This window comes from Herpailurus yagouaroundi, unplaced genomic scaffold (assembly GCF_014898765.1).
Source record: "Herpailurus yagouaroundi ecotype Mexico unplaced genomic scaffold, PumYag 160, whole genome shotgun sequence".
Lineage (NCBI taxonomy): Eukaryota > Metazoa > Chordata > Mammalia > Carnivora > Felidae > Herpailurus > Herpailurus yagouaroundi.
Window position 1 is genome coordinate 34,065,551 of NW_024412401.1, and position 23,143 is coordinate 34,088,693.

Sequence of the window (23,143 nt, forward strand, 5' to 3'; positions counted from 1 at the left end):
TATAGAGGTCACATTGCCTTTTTTTTTTTTTTTCTTCAGTGTTTATGATTTCATTTTATACAGGAAAGCTTACTTACGAATGTTCGGAATTTTAGCAGGTCCCTCCTGAATATTAAGAAGTATTTCTTTTGTTTTTAGCATTTATTTCCTTTTGGACTGGGTCTGATCCATCTTTCACATTCAGCCCAGGGCCTGTCGCAAAAGATGCACTTTAGTACTATTTAAAGAATAGGTGAAGCATTTCAGTGACCAGATCCCACTTCCCACGGCATACGGAAGAAAAGACTCAACATTGCAGCCCAGAATGTCACAGGATAATGATCAGGACAGATTGCCCTTTACAAAGCACCTTTATATAGTTTATCTCATTAATCACTGAGGACACCCCATTTTTCAGATGAGGAAACTGAGGTTCAGAGCGGTTAAGTGAGCTGCCCACGGTTTCACAGCTAAGCTGTGAAGCCCCGCCTGGTGGAGCTCCGAAGGCTACAAACTCTCTGCTGTCTTCCTAAGTCGCATTTGGCCTCACAGAGGGGTGGCCTGTTTTGAGCTATACCCTGCCCTCCGTCCACTTGACGTGCGAGGACCTCGCCATCTAAGGCATGTGGGCGAGGCAGCCCTTCCCTACTGGAAACGTCCTCACGTGAAGCCCAAGTATCTGGCATGCGCTAGAAGGCGGCCAGAATACTCGGTGGCCACAGCCCGCACGTCACAGTTCGCGCTCCGGGCCCCGCTTTCTGCCTCAGGCCCCTCTGTTGGCTGGCACTGGCGCCACCTCGCCCTGCCCGGACTCAGCGCGCGTCCACCCCGGAGCCGGCCGTGCGCCCTAGCCTCTCGCCGTGCGCCCTCGCCCCAGGTGCCCACCCGCAAGCGCGCTCCCCGTCCGCGCCTTGGGGACCCCACCTCCCCCGCCGCGACAGCCCGCCGTCTCCTGCCTGCCTAGAGCCAAGGGGGGCGGCGGCCGCAGGTCCCCCACACCCCAGGGGCGGAGCGAGGCGCCGAGACGTCAGGGCGGAGGACCAGCGCGGGGCGGGCGCGCCCTCCCGGCGGCTGCCCGTGGCCCACGTCCCCGACTGGCGCGGCCGCCGGCGGCCGGGAGCTGTGCAGTTAGCGGCGGCGCTGGGGCGCAGCCAGGCGGGCGGGGGCCGGAGGCTGAGCCGGCGAGCCAGCCGCGCGCACAGCTCTGCCCGCCACCCCAAGAGCGGATCCCCGGCCGCCCCTCGGCTCTCCCCGGGCTTCTAGCGCAGCCCCTCGGGGTGCCCATCCATTTCCTCAGGTCACTACAGCGTGTGTTTTGTTTTTCTTTCTCCCCTCCCTGTGTGCCCTTCTCCAGGATGGCAGAGGCGGAATTGCACAAGGAAAGGCTGCAAGCCATAGCAGTAAGTCCACTTTCATTTTATTTTCTTGCTCTATTGTCTGGGATGGAAGGGGGACCCCGAGTGTTTTGGGGCCATCGACGTTCCAGCACAGTAGCCGCAGGGCATGTGTTTGGGGGATAAAAGTCTGTCAAGGCTCAGCTACATTGCCGTTTCTTTTATTACGTCTGTAGACAGAAACCCCCAGGGCGCGCTTTGGGCTGGGAATTTGAATGTGGAAGATTGGCTTAGAAATAAAATGCTTGCTACTGGGCTTTGGGAAAAGACCGAACAGACGCATGGGGGTGGGCTTGGGGGGAAGGGGCGATTCCTGGAATATTATCACCCAGTGATCCGTACTACTCTGACTGCATACCCTGGAGAACCAAGAGAACGGCGACCTGAACGGTGGCTGCCACCCTTCTTGTGGAAGCTGTTCGGTCTCCTAAGTGGGAAACCAGCAGTCAGCTCCACTGCCAGCCACGCGGTAGAAACCTCCTCCTGAAACCGGGGCGTTAATTTCCCCTGTGCTGTTTGATATTGACAAGGACGCTGGCACAAGCCTCCATCCTGGCGGGATCTGGGGACTTCTGCTGACGACTGGGTCCTGGGCATAAAGTTCCAAGAGAGCATCCTTCTTAAGGGGGTGGATAATCTGAAACCTGTTTTTAGCATACAAAGGCACAACCAGTTTTGGCAAAGTTTACATGCAGTTTCAGAAAAGTGTACCCTCGTGCATCTTGAGTACAAAAGAGAACTTTCTGGGACTGTGTAGATTTGAGCAATCTTGCCACAGTGTTGCCAATGATCCACAGATGTGGTATTTTCACTGGAGCCACCACAGCTGGATTATATATTTCCTTTGCAGATGAGGGAATGATTACTGCTGCTATATGAAATAATAACAATTAAAAGAGAAGGTCTGTTAACATACTGGCATAAAAGAGTCTCCAGACGTTCTTCTACCTAAGTACCTTTTTTTTTTTTTTTTTTTTTTTGGTCCAGGAGTTCTCTGGAAACACATATAAATTTGTTGGAGAAACGATGTGTAATGTTTTGGAAGCAAAGTATATTAAAGTGTTTTCGAAATCCTTTGGACAGGTTCTTCATAGGGAAAATGCATACAGGCCCTTCTCTTTAAAAGAAGCATTTGATATGATTTCCGTAGCACTGAGAACCTCTTTATCAACGATTTCAAATCTGAAATGTCTTGGAGATTTTACCACTGAAGCGAGAGGGACATTTGTTGGCAATGTTGAAATGCTATGGTTTTTTTGCCTGTTGGGCAATCTTTGAACATGGTCTTCAGAACTCAGGAAAGTTGTTTTTTTTTTTTTTTTTTCTTTCCCTTTCCCTCTGTGCATGTGTATCTTGATGGTTAATGAAGTTGTTTATGGTTTCTAAACCTAGTGGCAAGGCAGTGTGGCCATCGTGTCACGAACTTGGTAAGAATGGAGATATTCAGTTATTGGTGCCAAGTAGCTGGTGGGTGTTTTATATAAACTGAATAATAGGCTGCTTTAACTGCCCATGAAGTGACTGCTCCAGAGAACGTTCAGTTGCTCCCATAGGCTGTGGGAAGGTTTCCAACAGTTGTCACATTTTCTGCTTTTGCGTGACCAGCTTTACTGGATGCCTGAGCAACAGCTGAGCTCTATGAGAGGTCTTGCTCTCTGAACAGGGAGCCAGTAGCAGCTTACACTGGGGTCACCCCTTTCCAAATGGGGTTGGGTGATCCCATCAGGGGCCAAGTGGATTTTCAAGAAAGATCCAACCAGTAGTTTGGAATTCTCTTGACTATATGATTAGTATACACACAAATACTTGTGCATATTCAGTTGTGGAATTGAGTTTGTCCTGTACTTAGGAGGATGTTGATGATTCTCATGAACATATCAGCCTCAATTAATGTATGCGTTGTTATTGGTTCAGACACTCTCAGTGAAATGACTGTGTGTGTGTGTGTGTGTGTGTGTGTGTGTGTGTGTGTGTGTGTACGAGAGAGAGAGAGAGAGAGAGAGAGAGAGAGAGAGAGAGAGAAAAGGGAGGGGTCAGTGGGTCTTGAGACCATATCAATAAATCATTCTATGCTACACTTTGGCCTAGTGCACACTCTCCAAATTCGGCAAACCGTGCCTCTCTCTGTCACCTTCCTAGAGTTCTCAGGGAACCTTCGGGAGCTCACAAGCCTGCCTCCGGAGCCTAGCGCTCCTGAAGTATGTCTGGAGATGTGAAAGAGGAAGAGAATAAGTCCCTCTCTCTTCACCAACTTGGGCTACTCTCCAAGAGGCAGAGCAGACAGATGAGGATTCTAGTCTGTAGGGTCTTGGGCTGTTGTTAGCCTGGACCACTGTTCCTTTATCTGTTAAATGAGCTCATGAGTTCTACTCATGGGCTGGTTGTAAGGTTTAGATATGATGCAGTTGAAGTACCAGACATGTGGTTGTCATTAGATGATGTCGAGGCAGAGTCCCCACTTCCTATCTGCAGTGCTACCCTGTTCTGTGAGGGTTAGAGACAATACCTCTGAAGCAGGAAGAGTCTGAGCAGCCTTTAAAACTTTGCCCTTTAATTCTGAATAAAGGCCAGGGCTGTGTCCAGCGTCAGTTCCTCTAGCTGCTTCAGACACAGGCCCAGAGCTGCCACTCGAGGATTCATCCATCCATTGATTAGCAGGTGCCCACAGAGCGCCTCCTCTGGGAAGGTACTATCAATACCAAAAAGTCAGTGTCCCCAAGTCTCAGCCATCAGATGGAAGATATTACTTTTTACACACTTACATCCTGAAAGAACGTCCTGTGACCCATTTGTCGCATGGTAGTCTGGGATTTTGTTTTTTTAACCCACTAGAGAATAAAGTACTCAGAGACTATGGTACTGTAATTGATTTTTTCCAGTTGAATCCAGAGCCTAATCAACGAGAAAAATGAATCTCATCCTACTTCCTGACAGAAGAAGAACAAGTCCATCTTTGACAACTGTCTCTACTCCCAGGCACTCCTTCCATCTGTAGGGACACTCCCAAAGCTATAATAGTAGGAGATAGCAAACTGCCTCTGTAGCAGAATTAATGTGAATAATAATTCTAGGGAATTACAGTACAATTGCCATTTATTGAACATTATTCAACAAGGTACTGTGTGATCTGCTTTTTTGTTGTTGTTGTTAAACCTTAAGTTGTTAATAGTCTGGGGGCGCCTGGGTGGCCCAGTCGGTTAAGCGTCCAACTTTGGCTCAGGTCATGATCTCACGGTTGGTGGGTTCGAGCCCCCACATCACTCGGTGTTGACAGCTCAGAGCCTGGAGCCTGCTTCAGATTCTGTGTCTCCCTCTCTCTCTGCCCCTCCCTGCTCGGTCTCTGTCTCTCTCTGTCTCTCAAAAATGAATAAACGTTAAAAAAGATGAAAAAAATCTAATGGAGAAACACACATAAACAGTTACTATGTAGTGCCAAGAGCACTTACGCAAATGAGCACTCCTGTGGAGCAGGTGACCTAACCTCAAGGAGCTGTGGAACATTCTCCAGACGGGAGACCTTGGAGCAAGTCCTGAAGACTGGGCAAGATAAAATATAATCGCCTCCTGGTTAGCAGAAGATATTTATTTATTTATTTGTTTATTGTTTGTTTATTATGTATTTGGAACCGTTAATAAGAGAAAGGGAAAGCCAAAGGCATGTAGGAGTTAAGTCAGTAGCTGAAGGCGCAAACTCGGCAATAAGACTAAAGTGCATTTTAACACACCTTATGTCATTTAATGCGAGTAAACTGATGAGGTAGGAACTACTGTATTTACCCAGATTTTATAAGTAAAGAGCCCAACATTAACAGATAGTGTCAAAGCCAGGATTTGAACCCACACTTCAGGGCACTGGAGCCCCTGTAATGCTGCCTGGATGACTGCCCTAAATTGCTACCCCTAAGACGGTGGCCCATCTTCTGCTTTTCCTACGAGCACACTGTGCAGGTGGTTCCAACAACCTCAGGGTGAGCCAGCGAGGGAGAAGCAGACTGATCCAGTAGCACTGGGAAAGGCCCAGGCAAACCAGGAGGCCCACATCCTTTTGAGCGTCTTCCAAGCTGGGTTTCAGTGCATGGAGAGATCTGATGTGAGTTCTGACGGAATGAGTAACGCTCCCTTGGGGAAGAAGCTACTGTGTCTCAATGGAAATCAACTTTGAGAGAGGATGTTATGTCTGTGCATCCGGGAGGAAGACGGCCTTCCCTGGACCTGTGGGAAGATAACTAAATGTTTCAGAGGTCGTCTTGGGCCAAAGCCCCCGGAGCCATATGGACAAGGCCTGGGGCCTGTACCAGGGACCAACACGAGCATGTCCCCTTGTGCTAAAAATATGAAAGTCCCATCCAACCTACACAGGCTTTTTAGAGAATTTTGTCATTTAATAAGAACCCACTCTGTGGAATAATAAAAATGGTCTTTTGCATTTGTACACCAGTATGTGATGTATAAAAACCGGCACACGTTACCTCAATTCTGAGCTGTGTGGGGCAGGTCTTGTTACCTCCACTTTACAAGCGACTCTACAGAGGTATCCAAGCCCACACAGTGAGATGTGGAAGAGACGTGTTGAGGCCAGTCCCTCCTGAATCCTGATCCCTTGTGTTAGTGGCACATCTCGCTTGGAGGGGTGCCCTGATGGGGTCGGGGGAAGCTGCCACAAGGATCCTTTGAGCTAGAGTCCCACAGTCAGGAGGAGAGGGATGAACTTGAGGACATGTGGGCCTGGATGTGCCTCTATGGAATCTGCCCTTTTGGGGATCTCACTTTGGGCTCCTCTGCCTCTTGAGACTTTCATGCAGAGAGCACAGTTAGTGGGCGTGTGGCTCCCACCTGCTCCCATTCTCTGTCCCGAGAAGTCCTGGATGTCGGTGGGTGGCTTAGCCTGGCTGTGCCCTGCACTTGCAGAGAAACACTTTTGGCATTTCCTTGGGTTCGTGTCTCCATGCCTCTTCCTGCCGTGGAACGATAAGGGTTAGAGTGTGGAACTAGGGGCAGAGGGGGCCAATCAGCCTGCTTTTGATCCAGGCCACTTAGGTTGGTCTGCATAGCCTGGGAAGAAGTCCTTCCTGCAGTTTACATGTGATCCCCGCCCAGTCCAGCTTCCCAAGCCAGGGACCCCTCAGAGGGTTTAGACACTCAAACCCCAAACCCTATAGTAAAACAATGGGTTCTTGTGGGGACCATCCCTGTATATGTCCCTTGTGAATCTGTGTCACTGGCAGGTGACTGCAAAGGAATGAAGAAACAAAGATCCTGACCACTCGTTTGTTTCTTCCTCCATCTCAGAAACAAGGGTGATACCGTGCTTCTGAAATTTCAAGTTCAGGCCTAAACGATGGTTTGCTCCGGATACTGGTGCTGAGGAAGTGTTCACCCCAGCTGAATCTGCGGGGCCACCCAGGAGATAGGTGCCACTTTGGGCTCGTTTAGGGTCATTGCCAGGTCTGAGGGTGCCAAGGCAAGGCTTACACAAACATGCGCCAGGGTCATACACCTCTCTGGCCACTTATTTGGACCTCTGAGTATTTCAGGCTTTAGCCTCTTGGGACAAAGAGCAGCTACTCTGGCAAGGGCCCCGAGAAATACAGCAGCCTTCGTTAAAAAGTCATCGTTAAAAAAGCCAAGCAGGTGGACTTGTGGAGTATGATTTGTCAATGTTTAGGGGAAACCAGGGCTCAGTATTGGTGCTTGTGCATTTCTTTGGGGCTGCCCAACACTTTTGGGACCCCTGCTGTTGGTCCTTTGAACTACCCTCATTTCATCACTGATCCCCTTTGGGAGTATTCAACTCGCTTGACAATAATCACTATTGGTGTGACATCGGTCATCATGTGGTGTGACATTGACTGAGACAGCATATTGGCACTGATGCATGGAGACACTGGACAGTGGCCTCCTGGACTAGCAGTGACTCGCATGGTCTGGTGAGTTATGAGCAGGGATTCTGGTATCCTAAAGCCTTGACTCAAGTCCTGGCTTTTCTGTTAACATCTCTATGTCCTCACCTCACCGTCTCTTGGTTTCCTCATCTGTAAGATGTGGATAATCATAATACCTACCTCATGGAATTGTCGTGAAGGTTATTTGAGAAATTTCATGGGAAATGCCCAGAGCAAGGATATAGAAAGCACCCAAAGTTCTCTGTTTGTATGTGAATCAACAAATCAGAACTCGTGGATCCTTAAACAGAAAATGGACACAAAGAGTGAAAGATGAATTCTACTAACTTCAACATTTTAGCCAAACTGGGAAATTTCAGATGACTATGGTAGCTACTGAGCATTTCCAGTGCGGGAGGATACTACTAATAATGAAAAGCGTTGTGTATAGTGGATAGGAGTTGCAAATTTCAAAGCTCCAAGGGCTAACAGGTAACGTAAAGGAGTGACACAGACTGAGTGGGCAATCGTGAGGACCTGGAAAGCAGACGCCTCTTCGCAGTTAGGACACGGTAAATTTATACCATGTGGGAACATGGAATTTATGTTGTCACATCAACCCATTTTCACCGGAAGCAGGAAATCTGCTTTTCGAAAATGTGAGATCTCCCTTTAAAAGAGAACTAGTTTCAACACTTTTAAAAAATTTGTGGACAAAACAAAATTCCTTTGAGTCCACAGGTCGACCTTGTGTGACCTCCAGCTGTAGGTAGAACTTTGAACTTAACAATGTGCTTTTCTTATGCATGGACTTATTTGGATTTCATAAGGATATTGTGGAAGTAATATTATCAGCATCCCCCTCAGTGTTTCTCACCAGGGCTTTGTGAGTTTGGTGTCCAAATGTTTGGATTGTTGGAAAAATAGTGCATATTTACCATCTCTTCTGATATTAAGTGAGCTCTTGTAATCATTGACATTATGGTAACCCAGAATATTCACATCTTGGTGAGTGGCTGCTCTTTCAAAATTAACAGAAAAATTGTAGACAATCAGTACCTTGATGTGGGAAATTCCTGTTAGAGAAGAATCTTTAAGAATACAATATTCGTGGGGCGCCTGGGTGGCGCAGTCGGTTAAGCGTCCGACTTCAGCCAGGTCACGATCTCGCGGTCCGTGAGTTCGAGCCCCGCGTCGGGCTCTGGGCTGATGGCTCAGAGCCTGGAGCCTGTTTCTGATTCTGTGTCTCCCTCTCTCTCTGCCCCTCCCCCGTTCATGCTCTGTCTCTCTCTGTCCCCAAAAAATAAATAAACGTTAAAAAAAAAAAAGAATACAATATTCGAATCTGACGCCCTCACATATATCACCCAGGGTGTTTAGGTGATTTCAATTTATTATCAGCCTCAAGTAATAGACAATATAGGGAGACCCAGCTGGACTTAGAACTTCGTAATAGCGGCAACTGGCATTGGACATAGACATTTTAACAGATATGGTGTAGAACAGTGATTCTCAAACTTTAATGCATTAGGATTATCCAAGAGCTCCTTAAAACACAGGTTGCTGGATCCTGCTCCCAGGGTGTTTGATTGAGCAGGTCTAGGGCAGGGCCTGCTAATTTGCCTTTCTAACAAGTCCCCAAGCGATGCTTTCTCAGCTGCAGCTGCTCTTCTGGGGAGTACAAGTGGAGAATCTCTGGTGAAGGGCTAGATTAATGGTAAAGGAAGATCGTGGCCTGGGTCTTGATCAGTGCCACATTCCCACTGGGACATGTCCGGGAGTTTGTGAGGTGTGGATATCTACAAGAGGCGAAATAGAATAAAAGACCAAATGGGAGCCTACAGAAAGCTCAGTTTGAAAGTGATGTAGTATCTTCGCACACCAAGTGGCTGATCAGGAGGAGGTCTTTGTTTGGGTAGTTGTTTTAATTGATTTAAAGAGAGTGAAGTTTCTATGGGTCACTTGAAGACACCTGTTTGAAGGGTATGCTTCGGATTAGCTGGTTAAAAGCATGGGCTACAAAATTCACGCAGAGGGCCACGCAGTCGGGCAGATACCTGGCCGTCCAGTGGGAGGCCTTTGAGAGGGGCACGGTACCTATTACGGCGCTGTGGGTGTACCCCTAATAGAGGTCCCCTAGCAGATCAGGTGATATGGTTGGGTAGCAGCCTCTCTGGCCCTCACACCCACTTCATCATGCAGCTGCTTCTCACGTGGGCAACTCTAATAGGCTGCCAAGATGAGCCGCAACTGAGACTCATTTAGTCGATGATGACTATTGTTTCTCCCAAGCCAGTCTGTGCGTACACAGGGCTGGCTTGTCACTGGCCTATCAAAGAGGAGTTTATTCTCACCAAGAGGTCCCACGAGCTTCCCTCACCCTTACTTGTAGCGTCCATTGTTCGGCCCAACCCTTCACGTGCAGAAGGATTCAGCCTCAGCCAGACTCTTGCCTGTCTCAAAACACAACGCACAGCGGCCACGCCGTCCAGGACGCAGCCCAGGAGAACATGGACAGATTGTGGCTGATGGCCGCCCAGCGCGGGATACTTTGCAGAGGAGAGTTCGCACATGAGCACTGTGGGTTTGGGAGAACATGCACAGCTGAGACCTATTTCTGACAGGAAATGCCAGCAGAAGCAGAGGATTTTGTGGGGTGGTGTGTGTTGGAGGTACATATGCCCTTGGTTAATTCTCATGTCAGTCTTTTCCATTAGTTTCATGTTGAACAAAATCTTCAAAAGGAGATTATTACATACGCGAGAGACAGACAGACAAAGACAACCCGTAGCCTGTTTACATAACACTTGAACGCATAGAAAAAATGCTTGGCGGTGATCTCTGACTCTAGTATCAGTGCTTCTATTGCGTCACACGAGCTTAGCCAGAAGATGGGGATAGGGCACCTGGTACCTTTCCCTTGCAAAAGATGGAAAGGAAAAGAAAAGCCACATGTGCCCCCAAGATAAAAGCCCTGGTTGTAGGTGAAAAAGACTGTGGGCCAGAGCTCAGAACACATCTTCCTTCCCCACCCACCCCTGCCCTGCAGCCTGTCTCATTACCCTGTGGGCTTCTAGGCTCATGACAGTCTGTGCACTACCAAATGTCCTTGGGGCGTTTGTAAAACCTGCCCTTACCGTTTTGCTGAATTATCCTGGTTTACTGACTATTCTACGTGGGTGGGATTCCGCCCCCTTCTTCGAAATCATAACCAGTCATCTGAGTATTCGCTTTATTTTTAAATTCAGAGCTGAAACTTAAAACTTTGAGGGTTAGAAAAAAAATGTTATTCTTAAGAGAAAAACATATGCTTGAAAATTTAACCCCTTTGGTGGTAAGCAGGGGGATCTTCTTTCTCTGAGTTTGAGCAAAAACGGCAACAACTTTGAGGCCGGTAACTACCACACAGGGCCTCAGGATCCCAGCGGCTCTGGTAGTATGTGTGTCCCATATGTGACATGATAGAGAGGCTGTGATCTGTGAGAGGTGCCTCTTGGCTGAGAAGTATAGAGCCCTCTGTGGGGCTCCTGGTTGGTCCAAACACTGAGTTTCTATGGTCTGACTTGTCAGCTTGGGTTGATAATACCTGCTGCCTCTAATGGGGTGGGGAGTGGTTCAAAAATTTCCTTGTTCCATGGGGACTCTGAGGCATGTAAGATTTGAAAAGTGAAAAGGAATAGAGCGGTTCCTCAAGAAATTCGGAATAGAACTACCACGTGGTCCAGCAATCCCACTTTTGGGTACGTGTCCAGAGGAAGTAAAATCGCTACCTCCAGGAGATATCTGTACCCTTACGTCCATTGCAGCATTATTCATTGTGGCCCATATATGGAAATGACCTAAGTGTCCATTGACAGGTGAATGGATAAAGTAAAGGTGGTTTATATAATAATGGCATTTTTGTTCAGCCTTTAAAAAGAAGGAAATCCTGCCATTTGTGATGACACGGATGGACCTTGAAGACATTATGCTAAGTGAAATAAGCCAGATGCAGAGAGGCAGGTACTGTATGATCTCATTTATATATGAAATAGAGAAAAAAGTCAAACTTATAGTAATGCAGAGTGGAATGGCTCTTACTAGGGACTGGGAGGTGGGAGCAAAGGGGGATATTGATCAAAGGATACAACTTTAAGTTAGAAGATGAGTAAGTTCAGAAGACCTAATGTATAGCATAGTGACTGCAGTTAATAATCATGTGTTACATACTTGAAGTGTGCAGAGTAGATCTCATGTGTTATCACACACACACACACACACACACACACACACACACAAATGGCAGCTATGTGAGACGATGGATGTATTAACTACCTTGATTGTGGTTATCGTTTCACAATGACTATATATATATATATATATATATATATATATATATCAAAACATCACGTTGTACACCGTAAATATATACAATTCTTATCAATCACACTTCAATAAAGCTGGAAAAAAACAATCCGTTAAAAAAAAGAATCTGAAAAGCTTGAAGTTAAATAGTGACCTTGAAAGGAAATACTGCTTATCCAGGCAAACAAAAACACACTGTGGGATGGTGACAAGCCTGTCCTCTGAGGTCCCCATTTCTCTTTACCAGGTGCTAAACAGGCAGCCTTGTGCATGAACAGTAAAGTCCGGGCATATGTGTTCAATATGTAGTGCTGTTCATCAAATAAAACTCGCAGTAGAAGCTGAAGGATATTTAACGGTGGGATAAGTCTGGTGGGGGTGGGTCAGAAGGCAGAGCCTGGAGGCTCGCTGTGGGATATACTGTCTAGTGCCACCAACTACTGGAAAGAAGACACTGGTAGCCTGATCACCCCCATCCTTATTCACGCCGGAGTGAGAATAATGGATGCCCCATCAGTATTGGATCTGATAGGGGAGAATGAAGAGAAAGTACTCACTCTGACACCACAGAGGAGGCAAAAGGGAAAGTAATTTCAATTGCTCAGTTACTCCCCCCTCCCCCACTGCCGCCATCATCTCTGTCTGGACATGTCAGCCGCTACTGCCTCTGGATGATTCCAGCTCTCCACCCGTCCTAAGCCTGGGTCCACAGAGGAAAGCTGGAAGCAGACTGGCTTAGCAGTGGACAGGCAGGCGTGGAACATCTTCTCTACAGGGAGCCAGGGCACCCTGGGGCTCTGAAAACAAGTAAAGTGTGGCAACTTCATCCTGTAGCTTTTTTAAGGGGGAGGGAAGAAGGGTCTCCCAACTCCAGAGGGCTTCCCATTGCCAGACACCCTGCCGAATGCCTGGCATTAAAAACCCAGATGTGTACGGGTGCCAGGTTGACACGGTGGCTGAGCTCTTGGGATTGTGGTCACCCAGAGAGGGCCGGCTTCTCAGGGGCAGGCAGCATTCAACTCTAGTTGATTGGTACTTTGTGAGGATACACGCCCAGGATCTTCTGCTTTTTCAAGAGGACCTGGAAATCCAGCTTTTGAAGGGAGTCTGTTGATGTTTAAATGTTCATAACGATTTAAACACTGTATGGGCCAAACCAAACATAAAGAGATTTTAGCACAGTGTGGGCTGGATTCATTTCCCATCCCACCTCCCTCCCTGCCAGCCCCCACCCTGGGCCACCAGTTTTCCACTTCTGCCTTTCACAGCATATTTTATTTAATTGCTAGGATTTTGAGGAGGTGACCGGGTGGTGTTACAGCTTGAAGCTAAGTGAGATGTAGATATGTTTAGGCATGTTGAGCAAATTGGTGGGTGGGCCTGTCAGAAACCCTCGGAGGGGCCCTGTGGGATGGGGACCCTGTAAGAAAGCCATGGTGTTGGGCTAGAGTCAGAACTGCTACGTCAATCAGTTCCTTATGCAGCTTGCTGGATGAACTCGTGAGTTTTCTGTAAGACATAACAACTGAAAGCCCACTTTAAAAAAAAAGAAAATTAACAGAGCAAATGTGACCTTTTTGATGTATACTTCTCTAAATTGTAACTCACCTGTAGATTTGTGTGACCACCAACACCCTCAGGATACAGACAGTTCTGTCGGCCTCCAGTCCTCTCTCAGGAACCACTGGTGTTGGGCGCCTGGTTGGCCTAGTTGCTTAGGTGTCCGGCTCAGGTCATGATCTCACGGTTCATGTAAGCAGTTCTCCTTGCACCCAACTTTTCCGGAACAAGAAATCCACCCAGTCTTTGGTGCGTGACTCTTTCATAACAAGTACCCCTCCCAGACCTATAACAAATTCTTATTTTCCCCCAATAATTACCTTCTTTTCCAGGCTGGCCCTCTCACTACCCCCTCCCAGGGTTATCACATTTAGCAACTAAAAATATAGGATGCCTGGTTATTGCACGGGACACACTTTCATACTCAACAATGATTTGTTTATTTGAAATTCAGATTTAACTGGGCACCCCGTATTTCATCTGACAAGCCCATCACCTTCACATACCTGTTGCCTTCACCACTGATTCAGAACCCGCTTTTTCTAGGGCTGTGTTTGACGCTTCCATTGTGAGTGTGAAGATACTCATTGGTTTTATTGACTGTTTTTGTAAGTTTATTAATTTGGGAGAGAGAGAGGGCAAGCAAGCATGGGGGAGAGGCGGAAAGAGAGGGAGAGAGAGAGGGTCCCAAGCAAGCTCTGCATTATCAGCGCTGAGCCCAATGTGGGGCCCGAACTCATGAACCACGAGATCATGACCTGAGCCAAAATCAAGAGTTGGACGCTTAACCAACTGAGCCACCCAGGCACCCCAATACCCATCGATTTTAAATAGTAATATATTTGTAGGGAGATAGGATGCATATTAGAAGGATAAGAGTGCCTCATCAATACATTAATCTGTTTTCAAGAAAGCCACTGGACATATCTTTTTTGGAGAATATGAAATGGCCTAATGTGTGTTGGAAGGAGTAAAACAGCTGAATTTCAGAAATTGCTACATTTCCCAGCCCCCGCATCTGCCCCCTTCCCTTCCGACCTTTGAATAATATAAATCTGCAATAAGACTAAACAGGGAGATGGCTCACACTGAGTGAGTTTAAAAATACCACTGGAATGCTAGCCTTCAGCAAGCCGTATATCTTATCCTGCATTGAGCAAGATAGGGCCTCATGGCATGTTGGCGAATGAGTCGCGCTGCGGCCACAACCAGATGATTCCCAGCCTGGATATTTCGGTCGAGAGGGCCGTGATGGTTGATTTTATTTGTCTTGTTTGTTTGTTTGTTTTTTCATTTATCCATTTTACTAGTGTGATTTCAGAATCACAGTGAGACAAGAAGGAAAATCAATTTGATATGGCAGCTTCGGAATTAAGAACAAATGAAAATTCTTATTTTCAGTTTAGGCCAAGGGTCAGCAAGCAATACCGCCCCCCACCCCCCCACCCCCCCTCCCCGCCACAGGTCAAATCTGGCCTGCAGTCTGTTTTCATAAGGCCTGTGAGCAGTATGTCGTTGTTACATTTATAAATGGTTGGGAAAACAATTTTTTCGAGGAACATTTCATGACATGTGACAATTACGTGAAGTTGAGATTTCAATGTCCACGCATGAAGTTTTATTCGAACAGGGCCATTCTCGTTCATTTATGTGTTGTCTAGGGCTGGCTTCATGTTGTAACAGCACAGCTGAATAGTTCTGACAGAGACCATGTGGCCTGCAAAGCCTGAAGTATTTATTCTCTGACCCCTTATAGAAAAATTTTGCTGTCTCCTGCTCCAGGTGGCATGTCCTCTGTGGTTGTATCTGCCATTAGGGTTCCAGGTGTCTTTTACCTTAGAGAAGTAACTGGTGTCTTTTTGCTGGCAGTCCAGAACAATAAAGCATCTCAGTCACGCTTGTAATGTTGTCTGGGCTACCACGATGGAAGGCTTGTATTCGCTGAAGTGCTCACATGTGAGTTTTGCTCCTGTAGAATTTTCTTCTTATATCCTTGCCAGCTAAGCCAACTGCATGCTGCTTCCCTTTGGGAGCCAGAAAACCTGATGTCTTAGAGGTGATGGCTTGGCCCATCTAAAAATAAGTCATTACATGTAAAACCATTTTTGTCCCCTTAGTGACAGGGACTGAGAGGGTGGAGGGAAAACACTGGTGATTCTCCAGATCATTTTTCTTTCTCCCTAGAAATTGCCAGAACCCTCATTCTGCTCTCTCTGAGGATTTTTTTTTCTTTTTCTTTTTTTTTTTTTTTCAACGTTTATTTATTTTTGGGACAGAGAGAGACAGAGCATGAACGGGGGAGGGGCAGAGAGAGAGGGAGACACAGAATCGGAAACAAGCTCCAGGCTCTGAGCCATCAGCCCAGAGCCCGACGCGGGGCTTGAACTCACGGACCGCGAGATCGTGACCTGGCTGAAGTCGGAGGCTCAACCGACTGCGCCACCCAGGCGCCCCTCTGAGGATTTTTTTTTAATGTTCATTTATTTATTTGAGAGAGGGACAGCGAGAGAGCGCGCACAAGCATACAAGCGGGGGAGGGGCAGAGAGAAGGAGGCACAGAACCTGAAGCAGCTCCAGGCTCTGAGCTGTCAGCACAGATCCGGATGTGGGACTCCCCCAACCCATGAACTGCAAGACCTGAGCCGAAGTCAGATTCTTAACAGACTGCGCCACCCAGGTGCTCCTCTCTCTCTGAGTATTTTAAAGAGAATGTATCAGAATGAGAGTCAGAGAACAGACGTACCACATTCCCTGGGTCCAAGCAGGAAGCCAGTGAGCAGTGGCTTCTGACCAGCTGCCCTGTCATTTGTTAGCACTTGATGGTGGGTTAGTTACCTCCTGGAACCCATAGGATCACTGCCTTCAATGTAAATGAAGTGACCATCTGTTGATGATGATAGCCTGTGGTAGCAGAATCCATGTGGGGCTCTCTGAAACATCAACGGTTTCCTTTCCGCTTCCTTCTCTTTCTTGTCCAGAAGGGCCGGCCATCCCATGAAAGCTGGTGGGTACGCCCCAGCCCTGCACTCTCCTGTGGCCCTGTGAAACCTGGCAGGGGTGCATTCCACACATGGGATGCTCCTTGATCACCTGGCTCTGGTGGCCAGGGTGGCTTCCTTTCCTAGTTCCCCAGAACTGTAACAATTGGAGAGACAGTTCTTAGCAACCCCAGGGCAGATAGTTCTTAACAGATAAGCAGATTGAAACACACCCCTAGTCTTTCGGTGGAAAAGGTCCATTTATTGGTGTGGAGCTTCAGCCTGAGGGGCAGACTTCAGGTTTGCCACATTTATAGAAGCTACAGAAGTACTCTCAGAGAAAGTAGGCTGGGGGATGCCATCTTTGTGCTCTCCCTTGGCCTCACTACAGCTTACTGGTACTTCTCAGAAAGGAGCTTATCCACTCATCTGAAGCCCTAATTTTTGCAATTGTCACCCAGAGGACACCTCCAGGTCACCTGGTCTGGAGGCCAGCAGGGTTTACAGTTGGGGTCCCATGAGGCTGTATATATTTGCATACTTTAAAAGCTGCTGCCTGGGGCGCCTGGGTGGCTCAGTTGGTTAAGCGTCCAACTGTCCAACTTCGGCGCAGGTCATGATCTCACGGTCCGTGAGTTCGAGCCCCGCGTTGACCTTGTGCTGACAGCTCAGAGCCTGGAGCCTGCTTCAGATTCTGTGTCTCCTTCTCTCTCTGGCCCTCCCCCATTCATGCTGTCTCTCTCTGTCTCAAAAATAAACATTAAAAAAAAAATTAAAAAAAAAAAGCTGCTGCCTAAGGATTTGGCTTCCAATCAGCCTGAAGCTAGGTGCTGATTGTGATCCCTCCCTTTGGAACACTGACAGTTCTTGACATACCATTAATGACTAGGACCTATCAAGAACAAGTCAGGCTTCTTAGACAATCACAATCCAACGATGTATTATTACAAGGATCGTACACCATCATTAAGTGGGATTTATTCTAGTGATACCAGGATGGTTCAACATTCATAAATCAATCAACTTGATACACCACATTAATAAAATGAAGGATAAAAATTATATGATCATGTCATTAGATGTTAAAAAATCATTTGACAAAATTCAACATCCATTTATGATAAAAAATTCTCAACAAAGTGGGTGTAAGAGAAAATGTACCTCAATGTAATAAAAGACCATATATGACAAGCCCACAGCTAACATCCTACTCAATGATGAAAAGCTGAAAGCGATTCCTCTAAGATCAGAAACAAGACAAGGATGCCCACTCTTGCCATTTTTATTCAACATAGTATTGGAAGTTTTACCCAGAGAAATTAGGCAGGAAAAAAAAAAATAAATAAAAGGCATCCAAATTGGAAAGGAAGAAGTAAAGCAGCCACTATTTGTGGATGACATGATTTTATATATAGAAAACCTAAAGACTTAAAAAAAAACTGTTAGAACTAATAAAAGAATTCAATAATGTGACAGGGTACAAAATCTATGTATAAAACTCTATTGGATTTCTACACACTAACAATGAACTATCAGAAAGAGAAATTTAGAAAACAATCCCATTTACAACTGCATCAAAAAGAATAAAATACCCATAAATAAATTTAATCAAGGAAGTACAAGACCTTTATAATGAAAACTATAATACATTGATCAAAGAATTTGAAGAAGTCATAAATAAATAGAAAGAAATTTCATGCAGAAGAGTTAGTACTGTTAAAATGTCCATATCACACAAAGCAATCTATAGATCCAGTGCAATCCCTATCAAAATCCCAATGGCAATTTTTTAAGGAAATAGAACAAATAATCCTAAAATTTGTATGGAACCACAAAAGACCCGGAATAGCCACAGCAATCTTGAGAAAAAATAAGGCCGGAGGCATCATACACCCTAATTTCAAACTATATTACGGGGCGCCTGGGTGGCGCAGTCGGTTAAGCGTCCGACTTCAGCCAGGTCACGATCTCGCGGTCCGTGAGTTCGAGCCCCGCATCAGGCTCTGGGCGGATGGCTCGGAGCCTGGAGCCTGTTTCCGATTCTGTGTCTCCCTCTCTCTCTGCCCCTCCCCCGTTCATGCTCTGTCTCTCTCTGTCCCAAAAATAAATAAAAATGTTGAAAAAAAATTAAAAAAAAAAAAAAAAAAAAAAAAAAAAAAAAAAAAAAAAAAAAAAACTATATTACAAAACTATTGTACATGTAGGAACATTGATGTAGAAACAGACATGTAGATCAATGGAGCACAATAGAGAGCCAAGAAATAAACCCATGCTTGTATGGTCAATTAATTTATGACAAAGGAGGCAAAAATGTACAATAGAGAAAGGACAGTCTCTTTAAGACATGGTGTTGGGAAGCTGGACAGCCACATTCGAAAGACTGAAAATAGTTCACTCTCTTACAACACCCACAAAAATTAACTCAAAATAAGGACTTGAATATAAGACCTGAAACCATGAAACTCCTTGAAGAAAACATAGGTGGTAAATTCTTTGATACTGGTCTTGGTGATGATTTTTTGTATCTGATTCCCGAAGCAAAGGGAACAAAAAGCAAAATAAACAAGTGGGACTACATTAAACTAAGAGGCTTACGTACAGTAAAGAAACTATCAACAATGTGTAAAGACAACCTACTGAATGGGAGAAAATATCCAAATCATGTATCCAATAAAAGGTTACTATTCAAAATATATAAAGAACTCATACAACTCGACAGCACAAAAACCCGCAAACAATCTGATTAAAAAATAGGCAGAGGATCTCAATAGACATTTTTCCAGAGAAAACCTACAGATGGTCAGGCACGTGAAAAGGTCATTAACGTTAACATCAACATCATGAATCATCAGGTTAATGCTAATTAAAACCACAATGATATATCACCTCATACCCATTAGAGTGGCTGTTATCAAAAAGCAAGAAATAACAAGGTTGGTGATGATGTGGAGAAAAGGGAACCCTCATACACTGTTGATGGGAATGCAAATTGGTGCAGCCACTGTGGAAAACAGTTTGGAGGTTCCTCAAAAAATTAAAGATAGAACCCCACCATATGACTCAGAAATTCTACTTTGGGGATTTATCTGAAGAAAACAAAGACACTAATTCAAAAAGATATATGCCCCTCCATGATCATTGCAACACTATTTACAACAGCCAAGATATGGAAACAACCTAAGTGTCCATTGATGGATGAATCAATAAAGATGTGTATATACACAATGGAATACTACTCAGCCATAAAAAGAATGATATCTTGCCTTTTGTGACAACATGGATGGGCCTTGAGAGTGTAATGCTAAGTGAAATAAGAGAAAGAGAAATACCATATAATCTCACTTGTATGTAAAATCTAAAATAAAATTTAAAAAGCCAAAACAATGAACAAACAGAACAAAACACAGAATGGTGGTTGGTGGGGGGAGGTGGTCAGGGAGTGGCTGGAAGGGGTGAGGGGGGTCAAGAGATACAAACTTCTAGTTATAAAACAAATAAGTCATGGGGATGTAATGTGCAGCATGGTAACTATAGTCAGTAATGTGATGCATATTTGAAAGTTGCCAAGAAAGTAGATCTTAAAAGTTCTCATCACAAGAAAAAAAATTTTTTGTAACTTTGTACAGTGATGGATGGTAACTAGATTTAGTGTGGTGATCATTTCACAGTGTATACAATTACCAAACCATTGCACTGTGCACCTGAAACAAATATGAAATTGTATGTCAGTTATATCTGAATTAAAGAGAAAGGGCCAGCTACAATTTTGAGGCTTGTCTGCCTGGAAATTTCCAAAGGGACTTTGTGCCTTAGTAAATATTTTCAAATTGCCCAAGGTTTTGTAAGATAACAGAGCCATAATTGTGAAATTAGGTTAAAAAACAACAACAAATAGTATAGTGCTTTGGCTGGCCACATGAACATGCTGGAGCCAGCAGCGGTGTGGGTGCTCATGGTTGTCCACTCTGTGGATGGATGGCTTTTGCCCTTGTGGTCATATAAACTCCTGACCCTGAAATTCTCTGTCTGGGCTACTTATGAGAAGCTGCTTGGAGAATAGAATGCCAATTGTATAGTGCAGGGTTTCTCAACTATGGCACTATTGACATTTTGGACCAGATAATTCCTTGCAGTATGGGGCTGTCCCATATGTTGTAAGACACGTAGTGGCATCCCTTGTCTCTATCCAATAGATGCCAGTAGCACCCCCCTGTGCCCTATCATGGCAATCAAAAATGTCTCCAGACTTTGCCAAGTGTTCCCTGGGAGACAAAATAAACTCTTCGAGAGCACTGATACAGTATAATGTAAGGGTTACCTGACCAAATACATTTCTTTTGTCATTAGAGATTCATTGCTTTAAGCCTTTGCTTTCTTTCGTCCTTAGGGATTCATTCTTTAAGCCTTGAAGCCTTTTTTATTTTCCAGAATCTCCCAAGAAAACACAAGTTTCTTGAAAAGGGTAAAGCCTCAAGCCTGGAATGGCAGGTGGTTTTCATCTCTTATGTCAACTCTGACCAATGGGTAGTAGCCATCCATAGTACTATCTTGGCAAGATTTCTGAGGCCGCATTGGAGTTTGGGGGAAAGGACACCATGATGGATGAGAGTTGTCTTTCACGTGTAAGAGGTGAGGGATACGTGTGTAAGGAGTTTTGTTACTTCACATCTGTGCAGAGATTCATTCATCAGGCCTTTGTCTGGGATTGTAGCTACTCCCGGAGCACCATTGACACATGGTCACTGTGGCTTCGTGTATTTGTCAGGGCAGGTGCCAGAAAGGTGTCTGAAGACATGTCTTGTCTACACCCTGCAGAGCTGTCATAGGCGCTAGTAGAGCTGCTGAAGTTGGTTTGATGGGAATAAGCCACAGGAAGCACAATGAGAGAGGCCAACAGGAGAACTTCCCATCCCTCTCGCCCACTTGGTTATAAGCTTCTGGAGGGCAAGAGCCGTGCCGTTTGCATCATGACCTACCTGCTGCCTTCTGTGGTACCTTTTGCATTCTGTCAAAACTTGCTTAGTGACACTAAGCAGGGTTCCTAACCTCTTCTGTATCTTGCACCCTTTGCAGTCTCGTGGACTCAGAATAATGCTTAAATGCACAAAAGAAAACACATAGGATTAACAAGGTAACCTCTTGTGCTGAAAGACAGAAAAATATTAGAACATTGCAGTAGGAAACAGATGTGCTACTTTATGATTGTATTAAATAAAATCCAGTGGCAGCTTGAATACATAGTCCAATCTCAAATCATTGACGAGCCATAAGTGATATTTTGAGTTATCCCAAACAGCTATAATGTGAGGGACAAAACTGTGATTTCTTTTTTTTTTAAGTTTATTTATTTATTTTTAGAGAGGGCAAGAGAGTGGGGGAGGAGCAGAGAGAGAGGGAGAGAGAGAATCCCAAGCAGACCCTGCACTGTCAGCACAGAGCCCCATGCAGGGTTCGAACTCAAGAACTGTGAGATCATGACCTGAGCCAAAATCAAGAGTCAGACATTTAACCCACTGAGCCACCCAGATGCCTCAACTGTGATTTCTACCTATGACAAAGTCATTAGTATGACACTCCTGAGGCCTGTGCTTGTGTTCATAACTAAAGATGATGCTAAATTTTAGCTAGAGGATAGTGAAAATAACCTTTCACTGGACGTCCCGGTTTCTGACTTATCCCTAGATTCCCTAAATTCTTTCCTAATTGGGCCCCTGCATTAAAGGCTGCCTCCATTCTCTTGCCTGGCACTTGTCCTGCCAACTTCCTGGGGGCTCTTGCCTTGCAAATTTCTTCCATTTCCATCTTCCACACTCCTTTCCACCTAAACTCTCCCAGCTGGGTTATTTTTTGCTTCCTGTCTAAGTTCTCCCTGAGCTTAGCAAGAGAAGAGAAGCTTTCAGCCCCAGCTCGGGGGTTCCCTGAGCTCAAGACGAGAGAGAAAAGTGGGCACATCATAGATGCCCAGTGAATGCTTGTTGAACTGAAGAGGTCGCTTTGCAACTTTGCCTGCTGCTGTTGGATGATTGGACTGTGTTTGAGATCCGTCTACTCTTGATGCCTCCCTTCTGTGTGGGGAGCAGCCAGTATTTCCAGTTAGAGCATGACCTTTCGGTCTGGTTTGCCCAGTTGCTGGAGATTGACGGAGTAAGATTGTGAAGTTTTCCTCTTCAGGAAGAGACAGGGCTGGGCACCCATTGTGACTTCAAAAGCCACAGTGAGCAGTGGGAAGGGTAGGACCTTGGACCAGCAATGAGCCCACCACCTGCGCCTGCATGAGCAGCTCTGAAGAAGCCACTCCCTTTCCCATCTCACACCTTGCTCTGGACCAGTGGGGCAAGGGGGTGTGCACTCAAACCAGGCAGCCTGGGGATTGATGATTGCTCCACGAGAATTTCATAAGAAAAACAAACAAAAACGGGCCATCTCTAATTTAGTTCCCTCTCATATCAAGGGCACAAAGTTCCAAAATGTGCACCTGTGGTTTTTGCCCAGTGAATACATCTACCCAATTTGGACTACTATGGCTTCCCTGGTTTTTTTTGCGCCTGGATTGTCATAAAGGATCTGTAGTGGTTTCTAGAGCTGTCTTAGGAGAGTGCCACAGACTGGGCAGAAATGTAGTGTCTCAGAGTTCTGGAGGCTGAAAGCCTGAGATGAAGGTGTCACCAGGATTGGTGTCTTCTGCAGGCTGAGAGGGAAGGGTCTTCTCTAGGCTTCTGTCCTTGACTTATAGATAGGCATCTCCTCTGTGTTTCTTCACATCGTCTTCCATGTGCATTTGGCTCTATGGCCAGATTTTCTCTTTTTAAAATTTTTTTTTTCAACGTTTATTTATTTTTGGGACTGAGAGAGACAGAGCATGAACGGGGGAGGGGCAGAGAGAGAGGGAGACACAGAATCAGAAACAGGCTCCAGGCTCTGAGCCATCAGCCCAGAGCCCGACGTGGGGCTCGAACTCACGGACCGCGAGATCGTGACCTGGCTGAAGTCGGACGCTTAACCAACT

The 23,143-nt window shown here is 45.7% G+C and overlaps 1 protein-coding gene across 8 annotated transcripts in view; it reads left to right on the forward strand.

The window, feature by feature from the left end:
• PALM2AKAP2 (PALM2 and AKAP2 fusion) overlaps positions 1 to 23,143 on the forward strand; it is a 465,690-nt gene that overhangs the window by 135,404 nt on the left and 307,143 nt on the right. For all 8 annotated transcript variants that reach the window (XM_040481932.1, XM_040481930.1, XM_040481934.1 and 5 more), the window contains exon 2: positions 1,334 to 1,379. In XM_040481932.1, the coding sequence (XP_040337866.1) occupies positions 1,334 to 1,379 (46 nt within the window). The remainder of the gene's footprint in view (positions 1 to 1,333; positions 1,380 to 23,143) is intronic.